The following is a 13,601-nucleotide window of genomic DNA, read 5'->3' on the forward strand; positions in this document are numbered from 1 at the left end:
TCCGGTCACTTCTGGACAGGAGCCGGCAGTCGTTGCCGTCCTCCGCGCCTGGGGGAGGTGCCGCCAGTAACGGCCCAGGACGAGTGGGCGCAGAGAAAGCACGTTCCGGGGTAACTCGATAAGAGCAAGAAATCGCAGATTACCGAGATAGACATATGTTGCTGATTATGAAATTGTTTTGAAAGCCACTTATGGGTCTGCTATTAATCGACTTCCCCCCTGCGCCAAAAAAAAAGTCTCGACAGTTTATTTTCCTTGCACAAATCGCTGTGTTTATAGAATAAATAAAAGTCCAGATAATTACCTCGTCGTTCGTGTCTTTAAGACGTCGGTCTTGAATAGCCGCGTCTAAAGTCTGCCTAAGGTAGGTATCTATTAAAGCCCGTGTTTCTCCAGTGAATTTCCCTTGTATTCTTATAGTGTGCCGATCCCTCCTGCAGGCCCGCTACAGTCTCAGCGAGCAACACGCGCCTAAATACGCGCGTGAGAGTCACGCCCTGAGCGGGATTTGAGCTAAAAAGTGACCATTTCGCGGCTCGGTTAAGGTTCCGTCCAAAGAGAGGTCTGGATCACCCGGAAACTTGATTCTGCAGAGACGCATTTCAAACTACTCTGGATTCGGAGATAAATCCAGAATTCGTCGAGAAAAACATTCCTCGCAGCTTCTTTGGAGTAGGAGAGCAACGATGCTGTTGCAGAATGTTGTTACGTCATGTCTGTTACTTTTTCTAACCACTTTTGAAGGCGATAAAGCGTCATCAAGCGACGGGCATTACTACATCTTAAATACGGTTACCAACACGTTAAAAATATTCAAATCGATTACAATAGCTCAAACTCTGCTGAAGTCACAAAGCGCAATTGTATTTTTGTTTTGTTGAAATGACGTTGTATGTCAATCCTAGTTTCAAAAAAGCGATTGAATTTTTCTCACAGGTCTAACTCTCAGAATTATGTCATACGAACAGTAGTAACAATTTCTGGATTTCTTTACAATATGTTTCTCAGACTATTATTTCTTTCATCTGGGATTAAATCGCGTCATTCAACCACTTTTTCCGAACATTGTTCCGAATGTCTATCGCAGGTGCAGTAGAGGTAAAATACAGATCCCAAATTTTAACCCAAAAGTTATGATCAGAATTAAAAACCCTTTCATAAAAAAAACAGCTAAAACAGATGTTTCCGAATTTTTCATGACTCGTTTTTGCTACCATTAGTATCGTAATTACAAGCAGGGATGGCTACAAACGGAACATACGGTATACTGAGATTTTTGGGGAAAGGGTTTTATAAAGGTTGTCATGAAAGAGAATCGAATTTCCGGTACTGGGCTTTCAAAGCCACATTTGAATTGATAATTAGTTCATGAATAAAAAACATTAGGGATGAATTCTCAGATTGGAGCGATTAACTACCTGGTGTGGCACAGAGATATGAGCAAGGACCGCTGTACCTCCTCTCTAGTGTCTGCTGTCCTCACGAATCAAGCTCAGGGATGACAAAATAAAACCGGTCGGCTCGATTTAATTATCCTCAACCCTTAACAGAGTCAACCAAGTATACTTCAGAAAGAAGAGGGAAAGACGAGCCAGGGATCACAGACTCGGGGGGAAGAACAGGCAGCACTTTACACAAAGGGGTGTAGGCGCCGGGAACTATCTGGCCCGCTGTGCTGTCAAAGCTGGTACACGGGTGTTTTCAAAAAACGGCTGGACGAGATCCACGGATTAGTTAGGATTTGATTTTCAGAGTAATCGCTGTGTTTAGAATAAGTAAACGTCCAAGGTGCTCGTTCAGAGGTATGTCCGTCTGATCTGCGTGACAAGAGAAACCAACACACAGGGTCCGCGATGTGACCCGCTGCCGCCCCCTGTCGAGCTGTCGAGAGAACGACAAAACCCAATTCGTCTATTTAAGTGTTGAACTATTGCATTGTAACCTGAAATAGTCCACCATAACGTTTGAAACGAGAGCTCAGATTGAAATGTTTAAATAGAGCGAAAAACAGTTGACACAACACGGAATTTCACGGACGTGACAAGGGGGAGGACTTGAGTTTAAAACACTTAAAACGATTCTTTGAGAAGAGCCAGCGGGGAGAGATGTGTGGGCTAACTCACAATAGTCACAGTAGACGCGGTGGTTTAGGTCGACTACAACAGCCGCCTTTACAAGATCAGGAGGATCCAGCCCACACGCCTGACTCAGGAGTTTTATAGCCATTTCTTTTGAACTTGTGTGGAGTGTTTTGATTTGATTTGTATAACGGTTTAAGTTTTAATAATTTATTCCCTAACTTTTCATACAGAAACGCGTATTTCTAGCCCAGCGGTGCTGTATTTATGACGTCAGCTGAACACATTCCTGCACTTTGTTTGGCAATTAACGCAGACAAGCACGAGGCTCTCAGCTTCACGTGGAATCCTGCCGTATCCATAGCGACGCCGCGAAGCTTGTTCCGCGGTGCCTAGCAACGGGGTTAAGTGGGATTCCATTCAGTCGGATATACTGGCGACCTCACCATTTACCAAGAACAGGTAGGTTTATAATATCCCCGAGTTTCCCAGTTTATACATTTCTCGTTAATACTACATTAAAAAAGTAATACATTTTTTATTCTTTACAAAAAAGTAAAAAAAAAACTAAACCCATCGATGGTGACAACAAATCATTGTATTTTATTCTTCTTAATGATTAGATACGTACTCGTTTGTGCTATTAGAAATATGTAGCCTAAATAGTTTACTGTATCATTTACCCACTTTTCTGAGGTTGTGTATGTAATGCCTACGTGCGCCACAGGAGGGCGATATACAGCCGGTTTTTTTCTCCTTGTAGACTTTTGGCACCTGGCTTGTTAGTTTTTTTGGGGTGCAGAGATCCCGGATCAGCTCTATACTCCAGTCAGAGGGTCCAGCGGAGAGCATCCCCTTGCCCTTGCTGATGAGCTCCCGCGGGAGACACAACTGAAATCACCTTCACTGCAGCAGGAAACAGGCTGGGAGCTCAACAGTCTGCACGACCTTCTCTGACCTTACTAAAGCCCTCGTCTCTGTCTGCTGGGGAGCTCCGAGGAGGCCCTGCTCCTTGACACTGGTCCCTTTCTGCATAGACAGCGAGCAGTGATTCGCGGTGACAGGCCCACCCAGAACCCCTCTGAAATCAAGACAGGAGATCAGGAGGGCGTCACACCCCGCTCTGACCTGGACATTTTCTACCACGACGTTACACCGTACCAGCAGCAAGCCCGGATCTGGAGCTGGAAGAAAGCAGAGGTTAACCTTAGCAGACAGAACACTGCACCCTCCGTCACGGACTTCCAGCACGCCGATAATGTAGTTCGCATTCGTTTAGAAATTCGGTGTACGTCTTACTTAAGCTACTCGAGATTTTTTCACAAAGGAAAAATCTGTTTTTGGTCAGTTAGAGCGGAGCCCATCAGGGAACGCATCTTCAGACAAGCGGAACCTTCTGTCAGCAGTCTGTGTGCCCCGCACGGCCCCGCCAGTGCCGCCCAGTCCTGCGGCTCTGCCCTGACCTGCAGCTGCGGCGGAGATGAGCGTCTACAGGCTGGCGCTGAGCAATGCGAGTCCGGCGGCCTTCGTGGGGCACGGCTGCAGGCTCCGGGTGAGTCAAGGCTGTCGGAGCTGCCGAGCTCCGCAGCACACGGGCAGTACCGGCGAACACCGAGCTGCCACTTGATCAGCTTCTTAGATTTTAAGCTGGTCTGTTTTCAGGGTGCAATTACAGCGGTGTCTAAACAGAGAGGGCCGTTAAATGCCGACGAATATGACATGTTTGCAGGAGTACAGAGGAACACGTCTAAAATGTGTTCTTTACGTAGAGCAAGTTGCTGGCTAAGAGCTCCCCCGCGTCTCCTGCTGAGGTATTGCAGAAAATGCCATCCTGTTGAAAATGGTAAAAACGGGGAATCATCTGTGTCGTAAATACAAGCACCGTACTCGTGTTTATCCCGCATCACGATCCGAAGACGTCTCGTTCGTTTTAAGACGAGCAGCAGACAAGTTAAGGGGGCTCGTGTGTGGCGGTCCGCCCCTGCCCTCGAGACGGATCGCGAGGGAAAGTCGTTGGACTTCGCCCGTCTGCACGCGGACAGGAGGCTGCACCAGAACTGACGCGGCTGCCGATGTTGCTGTTTTTACCCGAGCTAAATGCAAAAGATGGGACGCCTGCTGTCGAGTTCATACGCGACAAAGTCTGGGGTTTGGACAGGCGACACATGAAGTCTTGCGTGCACAGAGATAAGAGAGATCTCCCCTTGTCCTGTCATGGGCTGTTGACGTCGCACTTGATCATGGAAACGTGTGGCTGATTCCTCAGCCCTGGTTTATTATTAATTGATTATTATTCCGACATCCTGTCTCTTGCAGGAGGCCGGAGACGGTCAGTTTGCTCATGTAGACGTCCCGTGACAGGTAGAAAAGGCAGCGGGAGGCTAAACAGCTGAGCTGATGAGCGCTGATGGACTGATCTCGAGGGAAAAAAAAAAACAAGACAAACGTCCTTAATCAAACACACCCGCGTGCTTCTCATCTCGCGCTCTTGCGCATAGTTGTTGTAACATCCCGACACTCTCACACGCTCGCCGGCTGTAGCTTACAGATTCTCTGCCCGCAGGGCATATTTCATTAGCGGGCCTCTAATTACTATAAATTACTGGGATCACAGAGAGGCCCTTCCGAGAGACATTCCCCGCGGGTGACCGTTAATCACCGGTTTTAAAGGCGGAATGCTTTGAGGTGAGAAACAGAATCTGATTAGCGAAGATATATGTCTTTGGTGGTGAAATGTAGGTTAATGCGTGTTTTCTTTCCAATCAGAATACTTGTGAAATATTGATAATCAAACAAGCTTTCAAGATTGCAAACGGTTTTCGAGTAATTCACGCACGGGTCTGACCTCTACAGGAGAGGGTCCTGTCCGCGAGACCCCCGGCGGCTGGGACACGAGCGCCCTCTAGCCGAGCTTCCGCCGCGGTCCGCCGAGAGTCGCCTGCAGCAGGTGGCTCACTGACTTCGGTCGCTTTGCGGGAAACTTCTCTGATGGGCTCTGTTTTAAGAGCAAGAAACAGCCTCCGTTCCAAGGCAAATGTGATTAGATGGAAAAGTGCAACTCGGGGAAAATGTCTCTCTGTGCAGGTGCAGCCGCTGTCCAGCAGCCCTGCGCCGGTCATTGCAGCCAAACAGCCCTACAAGGTGGAGCTGAAGGCAGGGAAACGATACTCCTGGTGCTCCTGTGGCCACAGCAAGAACCAGGTGAGGCTCCACACAGCCCACAGCCCACTTCACCAGCTTTGGGCTCAAGTCTGCTGGATCAGTGACACTGGAGGTTTCCAAAGCTCCACTGAGGTTAAACACAGCACCTTCATCGCTGAGTGTGGAGGCACTGACTGTGGTGCAGCTCCAGCTCAGCTGTTCACAGCACAGCTTAGCTCATCTGCTGCACTCTGGCTGAGAATCACAGGCCCTTCGAGCAGAGCAGCCTTGCAGAAGTTAAATGATGTACACCTTGAACGTTCGCCTCTGCATGTCCTCAGTTTCTGGCCTTCAGGCTGTCACGCGCTCCTGTAGTCAGGGTGTTTAACGTCTCGTTTCCTGTGAACCATGTGGCCCCGTTAACACCCCCTCCTGCCTGGTCTCTGCTGCAGCCCTTCTGCGACGGGACTCACAAGCAGCTGGCGCCTGGCCTGTCGCCCCTTCGCTTCACCGTGGAGCAGGACGCCACCGCCTGGCTGTGTGGCTGCAAGCAGACAGCCCGCCCCCCCTTCTGCGACGGGACTCACAAGCTGGACTTCGTGCAGCAGGCCGAGACCCCCTCCCCCGAGCTGCTGTGAGGCGGAGAGGACGTCCAGCCCCGGGAATCGGGCGTCCTGCCGCTGAGGGGTCAACAAGCCTCAGGCTCCGGGTACAGCTGTGCAGGCTGCCCTGTGCTGGAATCTCTCCTACACAGCTTAAATCAGCCGTCTGCTGCGCTAACAGGGGTGGCAGACACGTGTCTCAATACTGAATTCAGTTTTTAAAGAATGTTAAGATTGTCACTGTAAAAAAACAGACTGTTCTTGGCCGACTGTAGAGATGTTTCAGGTCTGCTGTAAAGTTATTCTCTGCAATGAAAGTGTTCAATACATGTGATATGGCAGTCATTGCATTACTTTTCACAACACTAAAATTCCCCACCTGCCATGTCTTGAGATTCTGGTACATTTAATGTAACGAACACAAAGCCAGAAGATCCTGAGGGCCTACAGAGACTCCGGGTTCTCCCAGTCAGACTGTCCCTGGTGCTGTCACAGCCTCCCTCCTCCCAGACTGGGCTCTGCCCTTCTCCGTTCTCCTGTCAGTAAAGCTCTCCCAGTCTCTCAGTACGGCTTAGCAGGTGTGTCAGAACTCCGGTCAGGGGTACACCCCGACTGGCCTGTCACCAGTCAGAACCGGGGTCAGACCGCAGACACACCGACTGGCCCGCCAGCAGGGTCAGGGGTACAGACTGTACAATGCTGTACTGGCAGTAGACTAATGTCCCCAGCAGCTGCTGGTGAGGCTGTCTAGCAGAGTGGGGGCTCAGGAGGGCTCTCGCATGCCTGGGGTGACCGACACTGTGGAGGCTCAGTGTCAGTTAAGGAAGCACTAACAACGTTATGCCACAAAGATGTATTCTTTTATTTAGGTACAAAAAATTATTTCATACTCCCTCACAAAAAATCTTTTATTACATTTACAAACCAGGATAGTCTGACTTCTTTTTCCTTTTTTACAATAACCATTTAGGCTAACTGTAATATATTACATGAAATGTAACATTGTACAAGATGCAATATATTTTGGTTGTACCATTTAGTTTGTACAGTTTTGTCATTATAGATTTTTAAAAGTCCATTTCCTTCTTCCCCTCAGTCCTGTAGTTTGCGAAATAAGTGCGACGCTCAGAGGACACACTGATCCTCAGCCCTCCCAGCTCAGGTTCTGGGTGGTGTTGTGAATGGGCATTAACCTGCAGCCAGAGAGACAGAGCCACAGGGTTTTTAGCACATTCGTCCCAGGTGACTCTGCATGGCTAAATCAGACCTACGTTTTCACTTGTGTAATTCGCCATGATGCCCTTACACTCCTGTAGGAGTCCAGGTGCCCTGAACGTGAGATACAGACAGAAGGAAAGCAACAACTAGCTCAAATGAGCTGAGACTCCCCTCAGGAGATCACACCTCTGGCCTTGCACATTTGGGCCTTTCAGCTCTATGGAGGATTTAACTGTTCAGCTAAGCCAATAATCATTTCAATTATATATTTCAGGACACAGTTGAAATGAAAAGCCCAGAGACACGGTGAAGCGCAAAACTGTGTAGCTATGTGCACAGGGCTCCTGGCACAGAGCTGCCAGCACAGTGTAGACAGGGATCCAAGCACAGAGCTCACGATACCAGGGTTCCCAGCATAGAGCTCCCTGCACAGAGCATACAGTGTTCTGAGCACAGAGCTCCCTGCTGCAGGATGTGTACCTCTGAACTGCACCCCACACACGGCTGAGGGAAAGGGGGCCAGTCTGCGCTGACAGCCCACTGTCAGACCAGCTACAGGTGCTATTATGCCCAGAGCTTCTGTTAACAAACACAAACGCTGCTGGTCTCTGCAATGCGGAAGCAGGAGAGATCTGTAGGGGTGTGCAAGCACAGCGCCGATGGGAACACAGGCTGGTGGTGAATCTCTTCAGTCTGTAGGGGTTGTTTATAAGCATCACTTGGTGACAGATCGCTCAAAATAAATTTGGGATTTAAAAAATAAAATCCAGTTCTTTTTTTTTCCCCTTCAAGCATCCTAGGTAACTTCAAAAACTGTTTTCAGAACAAACGGAAGTTGGAGGTTTATTTCATAAACCCTTCACACATGGAGGGAACTGATCAGTCATGTCTCCATGCAGCAGGAAGAGGAAACCAGGCTCAAGTGGCGAGCAGGAACAGAACCTCTTACTCAGCCTGGAGGAGCTGAAGAAAGGGGCGATAGAGCTGATATTTTTCTATTTACAGCTGAATAACACTGAGACAAACCAAAAGGGTCCTGTCCAGTGCCGAAAGGCGAGTTGGCTCTCCGGACTTGAGGGTTGACAACTGAGCCACCTGTGATTTCTAGCGCCCCCTGTTGGCCTGTGCTGAAATAATGTGGAGAGGAGAGTGAACAGCTGATATTCTCCCTCTGGTGTTCGCAATCAAGATTTAGAAAGGTTTTGAAATGTATTTTAAAAAATCCTTAAAATATATATACACACACAATACAAAAAAAGAATCTGAGGAACTGTCGAGGAGTTGTTCTGTACTGCCCGGACATGACACCATCTTTGGTCTCGATCAGGACTGTCAGCTGGCCACACGTCCATAACCACACAGCACATTGGAGATCCAGAGGAGAGGCTGCACCACCCGAAAGCTGGAGCTCACTGTCAATCACTGTCCGCCCCCATTCATTAGCTCTCGGAAGCAGCAGGGGGCAGCGCTCTGTGGCTCTGCTTTCCCAGTGGAGCGATCCTGAGGTGAGGGGAGAGTTTGGCTTCGGCCAGAGGCAGCGACTGGAGTCCAGGTGGGTTCGGCTCTGCTTCTACCGGCCGCGCGGTTACTTCCTCCACACATCCGCGGGGCTGCAGACCTGTCCAGCACACTCAAACCCCAGCGCCCGGGCTGCTCTGGGACTTGTCTGTCTCTCGCCCTCAACCCCCTCCCACCAGCGAGCCACGAGCCTGAGCAACACTCAAGGACAAGAACAGAATAACAACAGCTGTTCTGATGGAAAACAAACAGGAAATTCAGGTTAACTCAAAATCTTTCTCTACTCACTAATGAGAAGGCAATATCTATGCATATACTGTATATACATATGTATAATTATATATATATACACACATGCTCTGGTTAAAGAGTGAATATATACACTCATGCACTCCTATATATACAGACATATACATAGAATGCACTGTATATATGCAGATCGACATGGACACAGGTAGGACTGGAGAATTATTTGCAATTACAAGAACCTCTCACTCACTCTTCTTGAAGTACGGCCTCCCCCCACCTTCCACCCCCCTCTGGAGTCACACCCTTCCCTCCCCCCAGATAAAGGTCAAAAGTCCAAGAGACGCAGCGCAGGACCCCATCTGCAGCAGTCCGTGGGAGCAGAACAAGGAGGACGGCCAGGTCGAGGCTGCCTGGGCTGAGCCCAGCAGAGTCCTTCAGCTCCCAGCCTCTAGGGGGCAGCGGGCGGGGGGGAATCGGTCCGTTCAGCCGAGGGGGGAGGCTGTGGCTGTGGCTACTGCTGGGCCGACGCCGCTGCCCCCCCCGCCGGCGCCCGAGCCCCCATTGACAGTCAGTTTGCGTCCGCGGCCGGCGGGGGGGGACAGCTGGCGGCAGTTCAGGGCCCCGTTGAGCAGTGGCGGGGGCGTGGGCTGGGCGGGCCGGGGGCTGGGGCTGGGGGGCGCGGGGCTGGGCAGCGGCGAGGAGGAGGAGGGCAGCGTGGCCGGGCTGCTGGCCTTGTCGCTGGCAGACTCGCTCTCCGAGTTGGCGCTGGTGTTCATGCCGTCCGAGTTGGCCGCAGGGGGCTGGGCGAGCTTGAGGCGCTTGCAGGTGGGCTGCACCCGGTACTGCAGGGGAAGGGGGCCGTTCTGCAAGGGACAAGAGGCACAAGCACGTCAGAACTCCAGCCAGCCTGCGCACGAGTGGAGACCCCCACACCAGCCCCGGGCCAGTCTTTCCTCAGACGACCCCAGGGAATCCATTACCTTCTGGCTGACTGGTTTGTTCCCGACACCTCCTGAGTCCAAGAGGAGCACCGCAGCTGGACGAACCTGCAGTGTGCTCTGATCAACAGAGGCACAGGTCAGATTCCACCCCACGCTGACCACAGCCACCTCAGTCCACAGCACTGCAGCAGACGGACACTGCCCAGGCCTTCAGGGTTATCTGTTTCCCATACTGGGACCACATGCTTCTGCAATGTCTAATAATTGTCATGTCTAATTGGCTTTGCAGACCTTTTGCTTTCATTGATGCAATCATGCTCTCTGCTGTACTGGGGACAATAACAGGGCCTCCACTGGTCTGATGATATTCTAACAATATTACAGCACACACAATATTACAGATGTTTTCGTACTTCCTTCTAGTAGGAAACTGAACAGCTGAAAAAGAAGCTTGTCTGGAACAGCATACTTGAAGGGCTCCCTTGGCAGCAGGAGCTAGAATCTCCTTCACTTGGGAACAGGAGGAGCACCTTGGACCTGAGCCCTGATTGATTCTCCAGGTCTGCTGCACGTGTGGTTTGAACTTAAAAGCTACATGTCCTCTAAACCCAGCCCTTCAAGAGGAATGGAGGTGATCATTCCCAGAGGAAAGCTGTATTAATATTACAGACACAACACCACTTGTGCTAGAGTGTGTACTCTCCAGTGCAAACGGGCCCAGCGCCAGGGCTGCATGTTGTGCAAGGGCATTTTTATTCATTTAGCAGGTTCTCATGCAGGATGACTTAGGTTGCAAACCAGAGCGCACACACAATAATAAACAATACAGTTAAAAATGCACATTTGAAATAGGCTACTAATAAGTGTGATGATACATACTACCCTACTAGGAGACCCAGCTGTGCTTTCTGCTTGTGGCTTGTTCATTATTGTTCTACAAGGAAATTAGGCTTAGAAGAGAACAGAACTCACCCGTCTCCATGTGTAAATGTAGGCAATGTCCATGAGTGTGTAATAGTCTTTTAAGGGCTCGTCTTCATACAGCACCTCAATCTGCAACAGAAACAAGACAAGTTCTATGAACAGGAGACTTCAATCACACAGCAGCGCAGACAGTTGGCTAGTTACCAGTGGTTATCACGGTTAGCACTGTTACTGACGTGGAGCAAGTAAAGGTTTATTCAATGCTGAAAAGAAAAGAGACAATGTTTCGGCTGTGGAGCCTTCTTTCACAGCTGAAACATTGCGTCTCTTTTCTTTAAGCTTTGAATAAACCCTTTTTCTTTGCAGCCTATGCATGCTGACACAGCTACCTATTTGAACTGTTACTGACATGCTGCTGCACAGGGCACTGACTGGGTCAGAGCCAAACTAGGATTTGTTTTGCATGTTTACATGTTATAACAATGGTACAGCTGACACAGTGCTGAATTCAGTACAGATACAAGTGTGAAACCACAAGTCTTTACCCATTAACTGCAATGTAATTACTAACATCATTGGACTGGGAATGGACTCTCACACTATCACATACATGAGCTCACTGTACCTGCATGTCACAGTGGTCTAGCAGGCAGGTGGGCATTGTTATTGGCCCACTGCAGTGCTCTATGTGAAAATGCGCTGGGCCGGCCCCAGCCTGCTAACGAGACGTACCCGGTAGTTGCTGGGAATGTCCATCTTGCTGCGCAGGAACTTGGCCAAGTGCATGACTGTCATGGCTGCTGGACAGCGCAAGAAGCGCTTGTTGTTACCCTGATGGGAAAGAAACACACAAGGTTAACTTTACAGAGGAAACAGCACAGAGGTCAGAGCTGTCTGCAGACACAGATGCAAACAGAGATGTTCCAAAAAATATGAATGTTGCAATGTGATATTAAAATGCTTTTTCCTGGTACCTGGTAGCAGTTCACCTATGATACATATTTATATGTTTGGCTGATATTTTTTTTTCAGCCACAAGATTACATTTGCACCCATTAATTCATTTCAGTATTTACTGGAACAGTTCAGGTGTAATACCTCACTCAAAAGCACAATAATTCACATTATCAGTAAGATCTTTACATTTGGATAGAGAAGCAATGCTTTACATATTAATAGTTGAATGTTTTCACATACAACAATGAAGAAAAATACTCTTGGTCAATCAGGATACATTCACTCACCTTTTCTTTGTCTGACTCTCTGGACTCATGGAGTTTCTTTTCGTTTCTGCAAACGAGAGAAGTGCAGAGATGACACAATTACCTGTGACAGCTGAGAGCTGCACTCGGTATATTATCAACTCTATCACCTCTACAAAAGGCTGGGATGAGGCTACCCGAGTCGGTCACTCTCCTGTGGGGCTCCGGAAAGAGCTGGTGCCCAGGGGCCAGCACGGCGGGACCCCTGCCCTCTCACCTGGTGCCCTCGTGGAACTCGATCGACAGGCTGATGATCTCGTCATCCGCAATGATCCTCTTCTCCTCCTCCTGCACCTCCCCCCGGTCTTCATTGGAGCCGTTGGCCGCTGACATGACACAGGGAGACCACAGGTCAGAAAACATCACAGGGGAGGAGAGTATAATCTCTGCCCAAGGTGCTCTTGGGTACAGTATTCTAGAAACAGCTGGGGCGCTCCCAGTGACGCTGGAAACAGATCTCAGATCTCATTGTATCCTTGATCTTTGGGCTGCAGGACTCTCTAGCCGTCTTGACAGAGGAGCTCACCAGCAGAGTCCCGTCCCACTGAGATCCAGATGTTCAATCACAACCTGCTCTTGGCGACGCTCAAGATCGACCCGCTGGGCTACGTCAGTCTCTCCCCTGACACACGTACCCAGGTGCCCAAGTGGAAGCTCAGAGTAAATACATTTAAAACCGAGAACTGGAGGTTCTTCTTCAGATGGAGAGCCACGAGGCTGTCTGTGACTATCCAGCTGTGGTGCTTACACTCACTCCCCGTGATCTTCAGCGAAAATAGCTGGATGAGTTTCTGGGATCAAAAAACTACAAACAACCAAATCAGTAAAAGGACCTGAGAGGCATTCTTTCATTTATATCAGTCCTTATATTCTTATGTTCTCTATGCATATTCTGTCCTATACTAACAAAGAGAAGGAGGAAGAGCGACACCTACTGTCTGCTGTTGGGTTTGCTGCATAGAAGTCCCGCCTCCTCTTCATCTCATCTGTGAGCAGAGCGAGACAGACACGGAGTCACACAGGGAACACGGCTGCCCCGCACACGCAACAGCGCAACACGCCTGCTCTCATACCGCAGACACAGGGGAGCTGCGCTTGAACACAAAGCACAAATCTGAGAAATCCGCCTGTGGTCACAGGTTTAACAGGACCAGTTTTGCTGGCTTCGGTCTGGTGCAGACTTTCTTTACACGCTGCAGGTGATCCAGAACTGCCACAGGCACCTCACCATCACGCAATAATTTGTTACTGCAAAGTCTCAGATTCTGCAGAGCTCAGGGGGCTTTTGCCTGTTTGTATTCTTATGGTAAGAAGGGTCAGAGGGCAGGAAAGTAGCAGCACAAGCAAGTGTAGACATGGAGGATGTTTGAGGGAGCCAAATTGTTTGAAGCTAGTTATATTGAAAATGTGACTTCATATGTTTTGGACACATTGTTTTGGACATATTGCAGCTTACCGAAAAGAGAGTGAGGGAATGATGTTATAAATGCATGAATCAAGCACCCAGAAATGGATAGAAATTGCCTTATATGGGCAATATTTCTAAGGAGAATTAAGGAGAAACCATTTGTTTCACATGGGACTCAAAAGATAGGAGAGGATCAAATTGTGACTCTCGATTCCTCACTATTGCTGACGCGTGAATGAGGAAGCCACCCACCATCACTG

At 49.2% G+C, this 13,601-nt stretch overlaps 2 protein-coding genes across 5 annotated transcripts in view; one reads left to right on the forward strand and one right to left on the reverse strand.

Moving 5' to 3' along the window:
* The first annotated feature begins 2,423 nt into the window (after positions 1-2,423).
* Positions 2,424-6,155, forward strand: LOC148638871 (CDGSH iron-sulfur domain-containing protein 3, mitochondrial-like). Its single transcript, XM_088622974.1, has 4 exons — positions 2,424-2,540; positions 2,842-3,630; positions 5,163-5,279; positions 5,672-6,155. The coding sequence occupies exons 2-4, from the start codon at positions 3,559-3,561 to the stop codon at positions 5,855-5,857; spliced, it is 375 nt and encodes a 124-aa protein (XP_088479100.1). The 5' UTR covers positions 2,424-2,540; positions 2,842-3,558; the 3' UTR covers positions 5,858-6,155.
* A 504-nt stretch (positions 6,156-6,659) lies between these two features.
* The window catches only part of LOC148638872 (polycomb complex protein BMI-1-like), a 30,189-nt gene continuing 23,247 nt past the window's right edge, over positions 6,660-13,601 (reverse strand). For 3 of the 4 annotated variants that reach the window (XM_088622965.1, XM_088622969.1, XM_088622967.1), the window contains 7 exons: positions 12,869-12,919; positions 12,151-12,259; positions 11,916-11,961; positions 11,404-11,502; positions 10,720-10,800; positions 9,787-9,864; positions 6,660-9,669 (listed from right to left, as the gene is read on the reverse strand). In XM_088622965.1, coding sequence (XP_088479091.1) covers positions 9,289-9,669; positions 9,787-9,864; positions 10,720-10,800; positions 11,404-11,502; positions 11,916-11,961; positions 12,151-12,259; positions 12,869-12,919 — 845 coding nt within the window. In that variant the 3' untranslated portion in view covers positions 6,660-9,288. The remainder of the gene's footprint in view (positions 9,670-9,786; positions 9,865-10,719; positions 10,801-11,403; positions 11,503-11,915; positions 11,962-12,150; positions 12,260-12,868; positions 12,920-13,601) is intronic. The other variant, XM_088622966.1, reaches the window with a different exon arrangement.

The sequence above is a fragment of the Lepisosteus platostomus genome, chromosome 28 (assembly GCF_059453375.1).
Source record: "Lepisosteus platostomus isolate fLepPlt1 chromosome 28, fLepPlt1.hap1, whole genome shotgun sequence".
Taxonomy (NCBI): domain Eukaryota; kingdom Metazoa; phylum Chordata; class Actinopteri; order Semionotiformes; family Lepisosteidae; genus Lepisosteus; species Lepisosteus platostomus.